This window comes from Lactuca sativa, chromosome 7 (genome assembly GCF_002870075.4).
Source record: "Lactuca sativa cultivar Salinas chromosome 7, Lsat_Salinas_v11, whole genome shotgun sequence".
NCBI classification, from domain to species: domain Eukaryota; kingdom Viridiplantae; phylum Streptophyta; class Magnoliopsida; order Asterales; family Asteraceae; genus Lactuca; species Lactuca sativa.
This window is the reverse complement of record NC_056629.2, coordinates 133,698,888-133,714,289: the sequence shown is the minus strand read 5'-3', so window position 1 is coordinate 133,714,289 and position 15,402 is coordinate 133,698,888. Positions and strand designations below refer to the sequence as shown.

General features: G+C 34.3%; 1 protein-coding gene across 1 annotated transcript; it reads left to right on the top strand.

Annotated features, from left to right (window-relative positions):
- The first annotated feature begins 7,812 nt into the window (after positions 1 to 7,812).
- On the top strand, positions 7,813 to 11,048 carry LOC111878400 (uncharacterized). The gene is made up of 6 exons (XM_023874906.3): positions 7,813 to 7,971; positions 8,117 to 8,224; positions 9,102 to 9,562; positions 9,713 to 9,842; positions 10,504 to 10,750; positions 10,841 to 11,048. Exons 3-5 carry the CDS (start codon positions 9,140 to 9,142, stop codon positions 10,725 to 10,727), a joined length of 777 nt encoding a protein of 258 aa, XP_023730674.1. The 5' UTR covers positions 7,813 to 7,971; positions 8,117 to 8,224; positions 9,102 to 9,139; the 3' UTR covers positions 10,728 to 10,750; positions 10,841 to 11,048.
- The last annotated feature ends 4,354 nt before the right edge of the window (positions 11,049 to 15,402 follow it).

Sequence of the window (15,402 nt, the reverse complement as noted above, 5' to 3'; positions counted from 1 at the left end):
ACCAATTCGTTTAACAACGACTTTTGGTATTGTTGTGTATTGTATTTCGTCGATAGTCACGGTGCCATTATTTGATCAAATTGCGTGTATTGAATTAGCCTTGAAAGTTTTCTGTTTTCAGCCCCTCATTGTTTGTAAAATTTACTTTTTCAACCCTCTAATTAAATAACTTTCCGGTTTGGTCCTTAAATCATTTTTCTTGACATTTTAACACCCAAAAATTATTGAAATTAATATTTTTCAGCATATTTTTCATTGAAAACAGTTTAAGTCCCTGAGAATGCAGTTTTCTCGGTTATAACCCCTCTTTTTCGCAGTTTTGACAATTTTGGCCCAAATTGGAATTTTTTTGCAACTTTGGTCCTTTTTAAATTTAAAAAGCATTTTAAACCTTTGAAAAGTGCTTGGAACACTAGTAGTCCACTGTTTTACAGAAAAACACAGTTTTGGCCCTCCAAAACAGAAAATTTCGCAATATGGGCCTTATTGGGCCGAAAATGTCATATTTAGCCCATTAAGCTTGAAATTTATGTTTTTAATCCTCCAACAAGTATATTTTTAGAAAATACATTATGGAAACTGTTTTGACTCATCTCCCCCATCAGATTTCGGAATAATTCAATTTGGGCCCTTTAACTTTATATTTTTCGCATTTTATGTCCAAAAATTGAGTTTTTAGCCCAAAGAAAATGTTACTAAGCCATTTAGCTATTTTTCTTGGAACACTTTATATGTAGAAATATATTTGATGCTAGTGTCATTTAACATAAAGTATATCTCGATTTTTAGGGGTTTATGACTAGATCCAACATTATAAACACACAAAAACACACATATAAGCATAGAAATCATACAAGGCATACAAAACACATATAGATCTACACTTTCACTTGTATCCCCCCCCCCCACAAAACTCATAAAAACAGAAAATAGGGGATATGAAGCTCACCTTAGTGTGTGATTTCGGTTTTTGAAGAAAAGATGGAAGAAAACTTGGTGATTTTTGGCCTTAGCACCCTTTTCTTGAAGATCTCGAGTTTGATGTGCTTCTAGGATGTAAGATCACGAGTTTGGCATGGATTAGGAAAAGATTTTGATGACAAAAAGAATCTAAGTCATAGATCCAAACATAATCTTACCTTAGATGAAGAATTTGTGGAAATTTCCTCTTGAATGCTTCCTAAATTTCGAGATCTTTGAGTGGAGAGGGAGGAAGTTTTCTTGAGTGTTCTTGAGAGAGTTTGTGAGATGTGTGTGTGTTTGAGATGGCCGAGAGTGAGAGAGAGGGAAGAAGGAATGAACTTTGAGGTGATGTATGCATGGGTATATGAGATATAATGCATGGATAACCATGAGGTAATAGTGAGGTGTCACTTGAAAGTCAACTCTCTTCACCTCCTCTTGGGTTTGGGCCTTGGGCCGAGAGTTTTGAAGGGAAAAGGAAAAATTTGGGCTTTTTGCCCCTAAGCCCAATATTAGAGTTTGTTTGGGTGTGTTTCAACCTAAAAGAATGTGGTAGGATTTTCACTTTTTTGTTGGACTAGTTTAGGTTATTCATGGATCAAAGCTTTTAATTCATTTCATTCTAGGCCCAAAATGGCCCAAAATGTTGAAATAAATTAATGTGGGTCCAAATAGAGCCCAATTAGGGTTCTATGCCCATGATAGTCAAATTGGAAGCTTATTGGTCCATTTGGGCCCAATAAGGAAGTCCTAGTCCAAAAATGGACCTAAACAAGAACTTCTAGGGTTTCCAATTGTTTGATGACTATTTGTAGCACTTGTATGATGTATTTGATTGAAGTTTTTGATGTCATAATAGTAGGTATCACACATGCTCTTAAGTTTTTGATTCACATTAACTTGAGTGTATAGATTACATGACACAAAATTTCCAGTTGTGACATGACTGGAGTAATGGATACCGCGAAGGATATGTCCTTCATAGTGATGGAGGAAATGATTAGTTATGGAACGGTGCCTTGGGAAGGCCAGTAAACACACAAGGAAAAAGGGGGTGAACCCCTAGGGTGTCCAACATAAGTACTCGGGGAGTACCGAAAGGATTGTCAGTTGAGTGAGTTGTGTGCTCAGGATTGGCGGGATTAGAGTGCACTTGAGGATTGATATCTACAAGGACTAGTTTTATTCTGAGTGACCGGACGGAAGGTCAATGGAAGTGGTCGGCCGGATTTATATTCATCAGGAAAGGGTGATGCGAGCAGATTGCATGACAGTTGGCATTAGTGGACTTCGAGGACAAAGTCTAGTTTAAGTGGGGGAGAGTTGTAACACCCAAAATAAGGAAGACCAAGAAAGGAAAGAAAAGCCCTAAGTCAAGGGAGTCAACTCGTAGAGTCCAAGGAGGAACTCGATGAGTCGGAGCGTGACCCATGTCGCGGATTAAGTGACCGACTCCGCGAGTCGGGGAGACTGACTCGGCGAGTCTGGTCTGGGCTGGGAAAACCCTAATTTCGGGACTTGGCACCCTATTTAAGCGTCTCATTCTCATTTCTAGGGCTTCATTTACAGCCCCTACTGTCCAGAGTGAAACCCTAATGTCCTCCATGAAAGTGTGAGCTATTATTGTGTGTTCTTGAGTGATTTGAAGGCTAGAAGAAGAAGGAGGAGTTGTAAGAGCTAAGGAGTGATTGTAGATCCAGAATTAGTCCCTAATCCTCATCACTTTCTGGTAATCAAGCTCTTACCTTGATCTATGGATTCCTATATTTCTTCATGTCCCTTTTATAAGACTTTTGGGACCATTTCCAAGGCCAACCCGAGTATTGAGCCTTTGAGGACGAATAGAGACTAGATCAGAGCATCTTTGAGCCTTAGGAGCTTTGAGGGAGAAACTTTTCTCAGCTATGGTTTCCTTTCATGGCTTAGACCTCCATTGTAGCTTAGATTTGGTGTTTTAGCCTCATAACCCCTTGCATGCACGTAAAGTTAGCAACTTTACGTGAAATGGTAGCATAAGGAGTCCATATCTATGAGTTGGAAGTGTTGGAATAGACTGAAAGAGACAGAATAGAGTTATCACAAGGAGGACTCGGCGAGTCGGGTCGCAAAACCCAAACCCTTCCGTATGAGTTGGATTAATGGGTGGGGTTAGAGAAGGACTCAGCCAGTCTGTGTTCGTGATGGACATGAAGATCATGGTACTCGACGAGTTCAAGGATGAACTCGGCGAGTCGAAGGCAATCTCCTTAGCTGATGAACATGGACTCGGCGAGTTGTAGAACAACTCGGCGAGTCGGTTGAAGATAGTCCTGAGGTGTTGATGAAGGAGAACTCGTCGAGATCTCGCTAGACTCGACGAGTGGAGTCGGGGTTGTTTGGGATTTGAGGATCATGGACTCGGCGAGTTGGTGGAACAACTCGGCGAGTCGAGTCAACTGGAAGGTTGACTTTGACCAAAGTTGACTTTGACTTCTAGAGTTCAGTTTGGGACTAGGTGTTATATTGATATTAGTAGCTCGGGGAGCTAGTTGAGCGGCGGTTCAGAGAGTTGTCAGATAGTAGCCAGAGGGTTATCAGCAAGTTCAGCAGTGCAGGTGACTTTCCCTTTGTGTGAATGGGTCTACGACCACAATGTCGGCCCATGTAGTTATGAGTAAGAAGACCCGGGGGTTAGCCCCAAGCACTGTTTTCTAGTATGATATTCAGGACCAAGGTCCGATGTCAGGCGGGTGCCCAAGGAATGGTTTGCATGATAGAGTATACTTGTTGTCTGTGTGATGCATGTATGTACCTGGTAGGAAGGTGAGTGTTGGCGAGGTCTCGTATCTCACCAATAACAGAGTATGGATGGTGTTCCATATCTCATTAGTAGCAGAGCAGGGGCGAGGCCCGAGATAGGTATGGAGTGAGTGTGGGCGTGGGCCCGTATCTCACTTACAGTAGGAGCTTGGACGGGGTTCAATGACTCACTAGTGACAGGATAGGGGCGAGGCCCAAGGCAGGCGAGGCCTTAGGACAGGAATGCAGTAGGGTATGTTCAGTTATGTGTTATATGCTATTTGTATTATGTGGTTAGCGGGCGGGGCCCAGAGACAGGCGGGGCCTAAGAGAAACAGATATGTATCCGAGCGGGGCTCGAAGCCAGGCGGGGCCTGGAGCGGCGGGGCCGTTATAGCGGGCGAGGCCCGGGGTAGTGGGTGAGGCCTGGAATAGCAGGCGTGGCCCAGTATGTGTTTATGCAGGGTATGTGGTAGGTTGGGGGGGGGGGGGACTCACTAAGCTTCGTGCTTACAGTTTTCAGTTTTGGTTTCAGGTACTTCCGGTAGCGGAGGGAAGAGTTCGGGATGATCGCATGACACACACCATAGTTAGTCAGCCTGGGATGTTTTACTCTGATAATGAAAATATGTTTTGGAACTAATACTCTGAATTATGTTATGGTTTATGATATGTTTTATGAATATGGATTTAGTAATGATTTAAAGAAAAATTTTTGGTACGGATTTTTGGGACATTACATCTTGTGGTGCACGTACACTTATGTAAATTATTAATTATTTTGGCAGCCCTGTCAATGTGTATTTGATGCTTAAAAAACCCAACATTTATTGTCGTCGACATGTCGATGTGAAGCCTATTTCCGACGACAAACACCATACCCCGATGGATTTTTTGCCGTCTGACACTATGCCAATGCCAACCTTCTAAAGTTAAAAAAAATGACCATTGAGAGGCTTGTAGCCTGTTTTTTTTTTTTTTTTTTTTTTTTTTTTTTTTTTTTTTTCTTTTTAGAAGTATTTAAGACTTTTTTTTACTAAATAACCACTATATGTACACACTTTTACCATTTAATCTACACAAAATACAAACCTTTTACTCTCATAATGTCTTCCAATAATCATCTCCCAACCCTTCCAACCCAAATGCACTTTTCAGTTACGATCCGTCATCACTACCACCTTACCGACCACAATTCGATCCATCAATTTACTCTCAAAACCAAATGTTTATAAATTATAGATGATGTTCTAGCTACTATTTACAATTCTAAATGTCACCGTAACAAGTGTTTCCACCAAACGTCAACCTATTTCCACAACAATTCCAATTCCAATCTCAACCACCATGTACAACACCCCAACAAAAAAATCAAATTCAAATCCAATTCCAATCCCAACCACCTACAACACCCTCAACTGAAACCCTTTCGATTTCGAACCATCAGAAGAAGCTTAACCAAAAAGAAAAAAGGAGTGCTGAAAGTAGAAGATGGAATAAAAAAGAAGAGACATAATTAACGTATGCATGAATCGACATATCAGAAGATAATGTCACCGAAAAGAACCAATCACATGATTAATTTTGGATACGTGTTCCAAAACGGTTTTGTAAAAGTATGGGTAGGAGCCAAGATTATCAGACACATGGCAAATGTATTTGGCAAATTGAACCAAACTTCTGAATTCAATATTCATTATCGTGCATTCGTGACTACTATTTTTTTCTTTTTAGTAATTTTATTATATATTATTATTAACTTAATAATAAATTATTATATATAATTAATAATATATTAAATTCGGTACGGTTCAACTATTTACAGTGATTGGAAAATTAAAAACCACACCGAAATTTGTAGTTTTGAAAAATTAAAAGCCGCTCATTGATTTCCATCTCATTTCCGGTTTATGTAGTTTTTTTCGATTGTTTTTTACTCCCACTCAAATGATGATTCGACGTGTCATCCTTTTTTGGCCTATTATTAAAAACTAAATTGAAATACTCGACTTATATCTTCTAGTGTCATAACGATCGATTGTGTTTGTTTTTTGTGATTCGGTTTTTCTATGTACCGATTTTTTATTTTTATTTTTATTTAGAAAAACTAACAATGTCACATTCAACGTTTTTCTTCGTATTTTTTCAAAGGGATAATGACTTAAAAGGGTAATATATTTTTCGATTTGTACACATTTGGTTACTGAATTTTTTTTGTCCATATTTACCTCTTTAATTTGTTAAACTGTACACATTTAGTCTTTATGACTAGCTACATCAAGTTAGCCGGTAAAAATGACTAAATAGGGTAATATATTCCTTATTTTGTATACATTTAGTCTTTAATATTTTTGTACACATTTAGTCCTTAATATTTTTTTTTGCAAAATAAGTCAATTTTGTTTTTGTACTCATTTAATACTTATGAACGATTTCTTTAAGTTTTTCTCACGACATCTTACGTGAGATAGCCATATGGTGGTGTGATAGATTGAGGCGGTCGTGCTATATGTTATAGGGCAAGATACCTGATGTAGGCCGGCTGTAAGCCGTAGACACGGAGGCTCGAGAAGGGCGGTTGGGTTAAGGCGACACCAACAAACCTTGGGTATTCCAGTCTGATGATTGATTGGATCTGTTGTATGTTGGCATTCCAGTTCGATGACTGATCGGGCCAATGTATTCCAATCTAATGAGTGTGGGCCCGTTATGCATGATAATACGTTTGTTGTATCGGGTATTTTAGGGGAAACTCGTTAAACTTTGTGTTTACCCAGTTGTTTATGTTTTCAGGTTCTATCGTTGGTCATGAGAAGGCGAAGGCAGGACTGTACACACTCATCAACAGTATTGATGATACCGCGTTTCCTATATAACTCTGATTTTCGATCAGTGTATTTTGGAATAAACGTTTTTTTTTCTTAATAATAGATTTATAATTTGAGAGTTTTGCCTTATTTAAAAATGAAGTTTTTTTGGTTGTGAAAATGAGACGTTACACATAAACATCAATAGCCCCACACTCTTCATTAGTGATTATCCAATGTAAGATGTCGTGAAAAAACCTATAGAAATCATTCATAACTACTGAATGAGTACAAAAACAAAAATGACTTATTTTTAAACAAAAAAATATTAATGACTAAATGTGTATAAAAATATTAAGGACTAAATGTGTACAAAATAAGAAATATATTACCCTATTAAGTCATTTTTCTCGGCTAACCTGGAGTAACCGGTCATAAAGGCTGAATATATACAGTTTAACAAGTTGAAGAGGTAAATGTGAACAAAAAAAAAAAAAAAAACTTAGTTACCAAACATATACAAATCCAATAATATATTACCTTTTAAGTCATTATTAGGAGTGTTCATTTGGATGGATCGGTTTAATCCAATCCGATCAAGTGAATCCAAATTAATTTCGGTTTTCAAAACGTAGATCCAAATAGTCCAAACTAAATTCAAATCCGATCCGATCCAACCAAATTATAATTCGGTTGAATCGGTTTTTTACAATTCGGTCTTCAAGAATCAAGACATTTCAACAAATATATAACTTTAGTATTAACTTACTCTATAATATCAACTAAAAAATATTGTTTAATTAGTTGTGAATTAAAACTTATAAATAACTATCAAGAAAAATATATTATAGTTTACTACTTTATAGACAATTTTTTTTGATAAGAAGAACATATTAAAGTATTATAATAGATGAAAAATTTTAATATATTAAAAGAATAATTTAGTAAATTTATAATTTATTAAAGATATATATTAAAAAGAACAAAATAATAAATTATAATTCGGTTTTTTTGGACTATTCGGTTTTTATTTTATAAACCAAAACTAATTCGAAATCCAAAATAATAATTCGATTTTGCTAAAAATCAATCTAAAAATCCGAATATCCGAACCAAATAGTCCGATCCAAATTGTCCAATTGGACAATTCGATTTTATCCAAATAGTAACAGTCCTTGTCATTATCCATTTTTCAAATATTTAGATGGGCTAACTCTTGAGGCCTTACTCCTTAGCGATTTTTGTCTCACCCTAAGCCCAAAAAAAGCCTTCACAGTTCACAGTTTCACAGTTCGCAATTGCACAAAACCTCTTCTCACTTCTACTGCTGAGCGCTTTCCTCCCTCCTCGGCCTCTATCGTCGACGTTAATTGTCTGATTCGTTGATTCCTCCATCTCCGGCCTGACACCGATTCCATCATCTGTAAGAACGCTTAACCTAATTTTATGTTTTGTTAAGTTTCTGATTTTCAATTGTATGAGAGTTTTGTCAAGTTACAATGAGATTAGCATTATTTGTGATTTTGAGCTTATTCAGTTTTTTCAATTTTAAATCCTTCGTTTTCCAGGTGTTCAGCCATTTCCCTATGTCGACGACGACAACGAGTGTACGAGACGAGTAGTTCTTTGCCCTCCTCCACTCCTTTTCCATCGTTCATTTCCAGCAGCTATATCATGTATGTGTAACGCCTTTCTATGTTTCTGTTTGTAACTTTCTATTTGAGCTAAATTAGAACTGCTATATGTGATAAATACAATGCATTAGCATCTTGTATATAGACAAAATAGAAGACATCACCAGCTACACATACATTCAAATCCTCAAGCTGGTTTAGTTATTGTAATGTAGAAATCAATAGAAAAAGAAAGAAAAGGATTTGTGAAAATAACACAACGTAAGGACTGCATATGCCCTAGAAAATAGAAATCCACCCTTCAGTGTTTTTGGTTTGAAACCAAACCAAACTGAATTCAAATTAGGTTTTTCGGTTTGGTGTAGAATTTTTACCCAACAGAGTAAATCCGGATTTCATTTTTTGAATTTTGTGGCTGTTTAATGGAAAACCTAGTTATATTTCCACAATTGATGAAAAGTTAGTTATCAATGTTTTCTATACAAGTTAAGAGTCCACATCAATTTAAAATTCGGAACATAATGTGTTTAACATCCAAACTTGAAGTGTGCCTCTTCTTTGTAAAATGTAAAGATTACATCTTATGTTGCTTTAGGCCTCTCAAGAAACAGTTTTGACAAATGTATTCTGGGGCTATTTATGATTTTGGCATAACCCAAAACCTCACCAAGAAAACCATTTTCTTTTTCTTTTTTGTAAGTAGCAATACTTTCGGTATGGTGGTTTAACATTTGGTACAAATCTACTTGAAGTATGTTCATGCAAATGCCAATATATGAACTTGTATATATATGTTTCAATCTATTTGAAGCAATATCTTATCTCTATTTTTGCATTGAATTTGGTTTATAACTACTAAAGTACTCGATTTATTTTTAAAAATGTCTATTTATATGTGTTTTATGATATACATTCTCAGACAATTATAAAATTTGGGACTTGCACTCAAGATACCAAATGTTGGTTCCTCGCCAAATGCTCACTAGAGCCCTACATATCCGCCACATCAGACAATCCTCCACATCAGCAGCAGCTTTAATTAAAGATTATGATGAAACCCCACTGACATATCTTGAAGGCTTTCCTAAACCAGACCCTAAACATGCTGAGACCATTCACGCGTTGCCACGTGGACTCTCTGGGAAAAACATATCAGCCAAAGAACGCAAGGCTGGACGTGTCCCAAGTATTGTGTTTGAGCAAGAAGATGGACAACATGGAGGCAACAAAAGGCTGATTTCTGTTCAGAATAATCAAATCAAGAAACTTGTAAATCATCTTGGAACTTCTTATTTTCTTTCACGCCTCTTTGATCTTGAGGTGAGAGCTGATGTTGGAAGTGATGATGTTATTGAGAAAGTTCGTGTCTTGCCTCGATTGGTATGTTACATGATTTTGTAATTATTTGTTAAATGCTAGAAATAGTTTTTTTTTTTTTTTTTTTTTTTTGAAATACACAATTAGATGAAAGTACATTGCTGTTTTTCTTAGATTAAGAAGATATGAATTTGTGGTTTATTTGGATTTCAGCTTCATCTTCATGCTGCTACAGATGCTGTGCTGAATGTGACATTTGTAAGAGCACCATCTCATGCTTTATTGAAGGTTGATGTTCCACTTGTGTTTATTGGAGATGATGTGTCCCCTGGGTTGAAAAAAGGTATGCACAATTTCAATATTTAAAAAAAATATATATAACAATACCTTCTTTTTGTACTAAAATCATATGCAACAATTACATGAATTTGTTACAACTTTAACTTTTCATTTAGGCTATGTTTGGCGTACTAGCTGAAAAGCTAGCTGCTAAATAAAAAGCTAGCTGATAAAAAATGATGTTTGGTAAAACTAGCTAAAAAGTTAGCTGAAATATATGAAATGACATAAAAGGACATGTGTTTTTAACTTTTTATAATTAATTAAGGGGTATATTTGGAAAATTTTAAAAAAGCTCCTAACACAACCTTAAAATATATTAAGCTACTTGTTGGCTTGCCAAACACGACAACTTAAAAAAGCTCGAAAAATAAGGTAGCTGTTGCGCGCCAAACACAACCTTAGTTTGAAATTTGAAAGTAAGCTACAACAGAGTCAGTCAGTCAACAGATACCTTTTCGTCCCTAGGCCATCTAGTTTTATGACCCAACTGGTTAATTATTTCAAATTACCATTTTGCCCTTGTCTCCTGATATCCCCACCATATTCAAGATTTTCTCACCCTTTTGATCTGTCTCTGCACCATAAAATCATCACGGGTTGATAAATGATAATAATAATAATAATAATGGGTGTGTTTTGATTTTTGAATGATGTGCGTGCAGGGTCTTATCTAAACATAATTAAAAGAACAGCAAAGTTCATATGTCCAGCGGATATAATCCCTCCATTTATCGAAGTGGATTTAAGCGAATTAGACGCGGGTCAGAAATTGGTGATGGGGGATCTCAAAGTTCATCCTGCGCTCAAGCTTGCGCGCTCTAAAGACGAACCCATTTGCAAGATTGCTGGTGCAAGGGCTTCTTTAGAACAAAAGAAGTCCAAATAATCACTACCATTTATTTTCTCAAGGTTTGCTTATTATTTCCATTCATTTCTAAAAACTAATCAACGTGTTTTTTTTTTTTATCTTAAGATCATATTTTCTTTCTTTTTATTCAGGAAAGACAGTATGGATTTTGGTTCGAAGTTTTCCTTCACCCCCAATAAAGTTAAAATGGTGTTTTGTTGGCTTGTTTTTTACTGCATGGAATTTTGTCACCCTATTTAAGTAGTGTTTTCAGGGATAGGTATTTTGTTGCATTAAATTTTTAATATAAAATTAAGATAACTAGTCAAAGATTTCAAGATTATTTAGACTCTATTTACATGGGACGTGACTAGATTTGACTGGATAAACTTTTTATGACAATGATAATATATATTAGTGATGTTAAAAAATCCGAAACTAAATAATCGACCATAACCAAATGAGCTTTGGGTTATTTGGTTTGGTTGACAAAATAAAGATAGCTTTATATGGTTTGATTTTGGTTAATTTTTTGATATTTTAGGCTAACCAAATAACTCACATGAAAAAATCGATATGTAGATTTATAATTAATTTTTGTATTCATGGAATATGATGTTAAAATCTGATATAAGATGTGAAAATGGGCATTGAATTTATTTTGCAAGTTGACTAATGTAAAAACGTTACATAAGCTGTAAAAGTAGGTGTCAAATTTTATTTTGCAAGTTTGCTAGTGTTAGATATGTGTTTTTAATACCAAACTAACTATTGTTATGCCATGTAAAAACAACTATTGTACACTTGTACTTTACTTATACCCATGATAGTAGTGTATTTACTTATCCTTAAATAAACTAGCATTGTAGTTACACTTACACCAATAAGAGAAATTTAATTCATAGCAACATGTGTACATTTTTTTCACCAAATGCCTTTGTACTTGCCATCTCTTACCAATAATAACAAGCTACTTATATTTCTTTACTTATAAGATCAATATGTAACAAATATGGTACATTATCTACATTGGTAATGTAACTTAAGTTTGTTTCCATTATGGTTAGATATTATAAGTGTGATGCTATCATGGGTAAATAACTAAAGTATGCTGCTATCATATATATATATATATATATATATATATATATATATATATATATATATATATATATATATATATATATATATATATATATATATATATATATATATAAAATCTAAACATCTATATGAATTCAAAGCTCAATTTTTAGCAAAGTACACTATGTGTTAAAGGATGTTATTCGGGTCAAAATCAGACTGAATCGACACGAACCCTAATAAAGCTAATTGGTGGAACCGAAACCCGGATTGATTAACCTAATACAGGTTCGGTTCGATTCAGTATATTAATTGGTCTGGGTCGGTTATTACCCGAATATAATTCACGATATGATTAACGATCTAATAGAACTGAAAACAACCAAATAAACCATATTATGATTCCTTAACCCGAATAACAATTACAATATGATTATGAACATTGTTTTTTTTATTACTTTTATAGCTTATGTTTCCATAAAAAAACTTTTAATGAAACAAATTTGTTGGTTAAAAATAATGAAAGTATACATAATTGTTTCAAATGTGTAAAAAATATAAGAATTTGTGCAATAAGCACGTCATGGTAGAGATTTGCAGTCCCAAAATATCTATCAACACTAACATAGAAAGTGTTAAAATATAATTATAAAAAAGTATACAAATAGATAAAATTATACCCTTCTCCATACGGGATACAACAGGGTAACGAGATGCGTTTTGTTTCCACCAAAGTAGAATATCAATAACTTTATTGTATTTAATTGACTACTCGTTTAGGTATCATGTCAACTCCCTCTCCATTGGTATTGACGGGTCATCCGTTTGTACTATTAAATCACCCATAAAGCCGTTCTCGTTATCATTCACAACTATATATTCATGAGCACGTGTTTGACTTTGAGAAGAGTCAGTATTGTCAACTTTGCTTTGTAGAAATAAAAAAAATTCTCAAATATTTTTTGAAGACCCCGTATTAAGGCCTTAGCCTTCAAGCTGACTTCCAAATTGAGCATGAGACCTTTTTGTGTATTCTTCAACTTAATCAACTTCTCAAAGGCTTATTGAAGAAACTTAAACTTGAAAAGTGGATCTGATACGACTGCAAAATACAAAAAATCGTTTAACTTTCAAGTTCGCCCCAATACTTATTGTATTTTTCAATCATTTCCTTGTCGGTGAAACAAAATTGGGGGCTTGGCGCCCATTCCTTAATATGTTTGTATATATCGCATATTTCTCCAAAAAATAATGTGATATCGGTTTTGTTAACGTTGATACTATGTCAGTTTTCACCTTGAATTTCTCGAGAAATTCAACACAACTCTACAAATATTGATATATTCTTCTAAAGGGGGGTCAAAAAATCTCGAACATATGTATGATCTGTTACAATAAAGTAAATGTTAGTTTATAAAAAAACAACTTTAATACCCCATGTTTAGGGGACTGTATCTTATTGAATATACAAAGAAAAAATGCATTTAAACTATGTAAATAGTAGTTTAAATTGTGAACTACAATTTGGAAAACAAAATCAGAAAAATCGGACAATTAATGAAGACGCTATGACAGTTCAAAGTTGTCTAAATTTCTGCAAACATGCTGAAACAGAAAACTCAGCTTCAATACCTCATGTTTAGGAGGTGTGTATCTCATTGAATATATAACCACAAATAGAAAATAAACTATTTAAACAGTAGTTTAAATTGTGAACTAGAAGCTAGAAAAAAATCAGGCAAATAATGAAGACGTTATGACAGTTCAAAGTTGCTTAAATTTATGCAAACGTGCTGAAACAGAAAACTCAGCTTCAATACCCCATGTTTAGGGGTATGTATCTCATTTTATATAACCAAAAATAGCACATAAAATATGTAAACAATAGTTTAAATTGTGAACTACAATGTGGAAAAATAATCAGATGAATCGGGTAAATAACGAAGACGGTATGACAGTTCAAAGTTGCACAAAATTATGCAAACATGTTGCAAAAAAAAAGCAATGAAATGGAATATGAAAGAACCTTTAACTTCAAATTTGTCAAAAACCTTCTCTAACTCCATCGCAATCTTCAATAACTCATATATGGAGTTTCATTGGATTAGGCTATCATTGCACATAAATTTCTTGGATTCCAGATTTAGTTCTTGCATACATTTATTGAACATTTGAATCCATTGTGTGGAGTTCCTAATGTATTTAATGGCCATTTGCATGCAATTAATACTATGTTGGTGTTGATCAAACCCATCCTTAACAATAAGGTTAAGGATGTGGTCTATACATCTTACATGTAATTGTTTCCCCCATCGTACAAGTTTGATGGTTTTTTCACTAAAAATTCAGTTGCTTTATCATTTGAAATATCATTGTCTACGGTTATGATAATTACATTATTGATACCTTATTCTTGAAGACAAGTCAACAACGCCCGTCTAATGTCTTCTCCTTTATGACTATTTTAAGATTTAAAGTTGATAACTCTTTTGTGCATGACACCATCTTCATCGATAAAGTGGGTCATAACCACAATATAGCTCGACCTTTGACATGAGCTTGTCTAACAATCGGTGGTCAAATCCATATTACTTATTGGATTACTAAAGAACTTAAACAACTTAACCTTTTCTTCAAGAAAGTAATCAGAGATTCTTTTTGAAATTATGGTTCTTCATGGTAAACTACTTTCTCGTTCAATGCATTAGTATAGTCAATAAATGATTCATTCTCTAAAAACTTGAATGGTAATTCCTCAAATAGGTAATTTATATGTTAATAGATTAACATGATATTAATAGTTAAATAATTGATTTGTTAATTTATATGGTTAATAAATTAATAAAAAGTCAATTTGAATTAATTAATTATTAATTAGAAATCAATTAAAATTAATTTTAGGATTAATTAAATTAATTAAAAGTATAGGGACTAAAGGTGAAAATGTTTAAAAGTTGAGCAAAAGAAAGCTTTTAGAACCTCCCTAAAAGGAAGGGATTTTAGGAGCTCTCTAGGGCTTCTAGATAACCTTGGAGGGAAAGGAAATGGTAAAAGGAAATTGTCTTATTTGAGATATTATTATAATATTCAAATTAGGGTTATCTTATGACACCTTAATCACTTATAAATACCCCCTTTAAGAGTCTCATATTTTCTTCCCTCCTTCCTACAAGCATAGGAACAAAATTTTGTCCTCTCTCAAGAAGGATATTGTTGTGAGCCATTAGAGACATCATATTTTTGGTGCTTGATTTCCAAGTTTTCAAGAAGGATATTAGTGTGATTATTTTCTATAATAATAAAGAGGTATGTAAACCCTAACTCTATGTAAAATTTGATTATTATAGATTTCTTTTAGGGTTCTTGATGCTCATAGTTTATTTCTATCAATAGAGAAAACATAGATCCAAATAGGTTGTATGTAAACTTAAGAGTTTAGTATTTTGTACCCCATGTATATATTTATAACCTATAAAACCTATCAGCAGTATCAGAGCTATAGTTTTCTAGTTGATTATGCATAATAGTGAAATGATCAAAATTAGGGTTTATAGAAATTAAACCCTAATGGGCTTAAATTTTCGCAAATTGCTATGGTTCTTGAAACCATAGCCTCCACCCCTTAAATTTC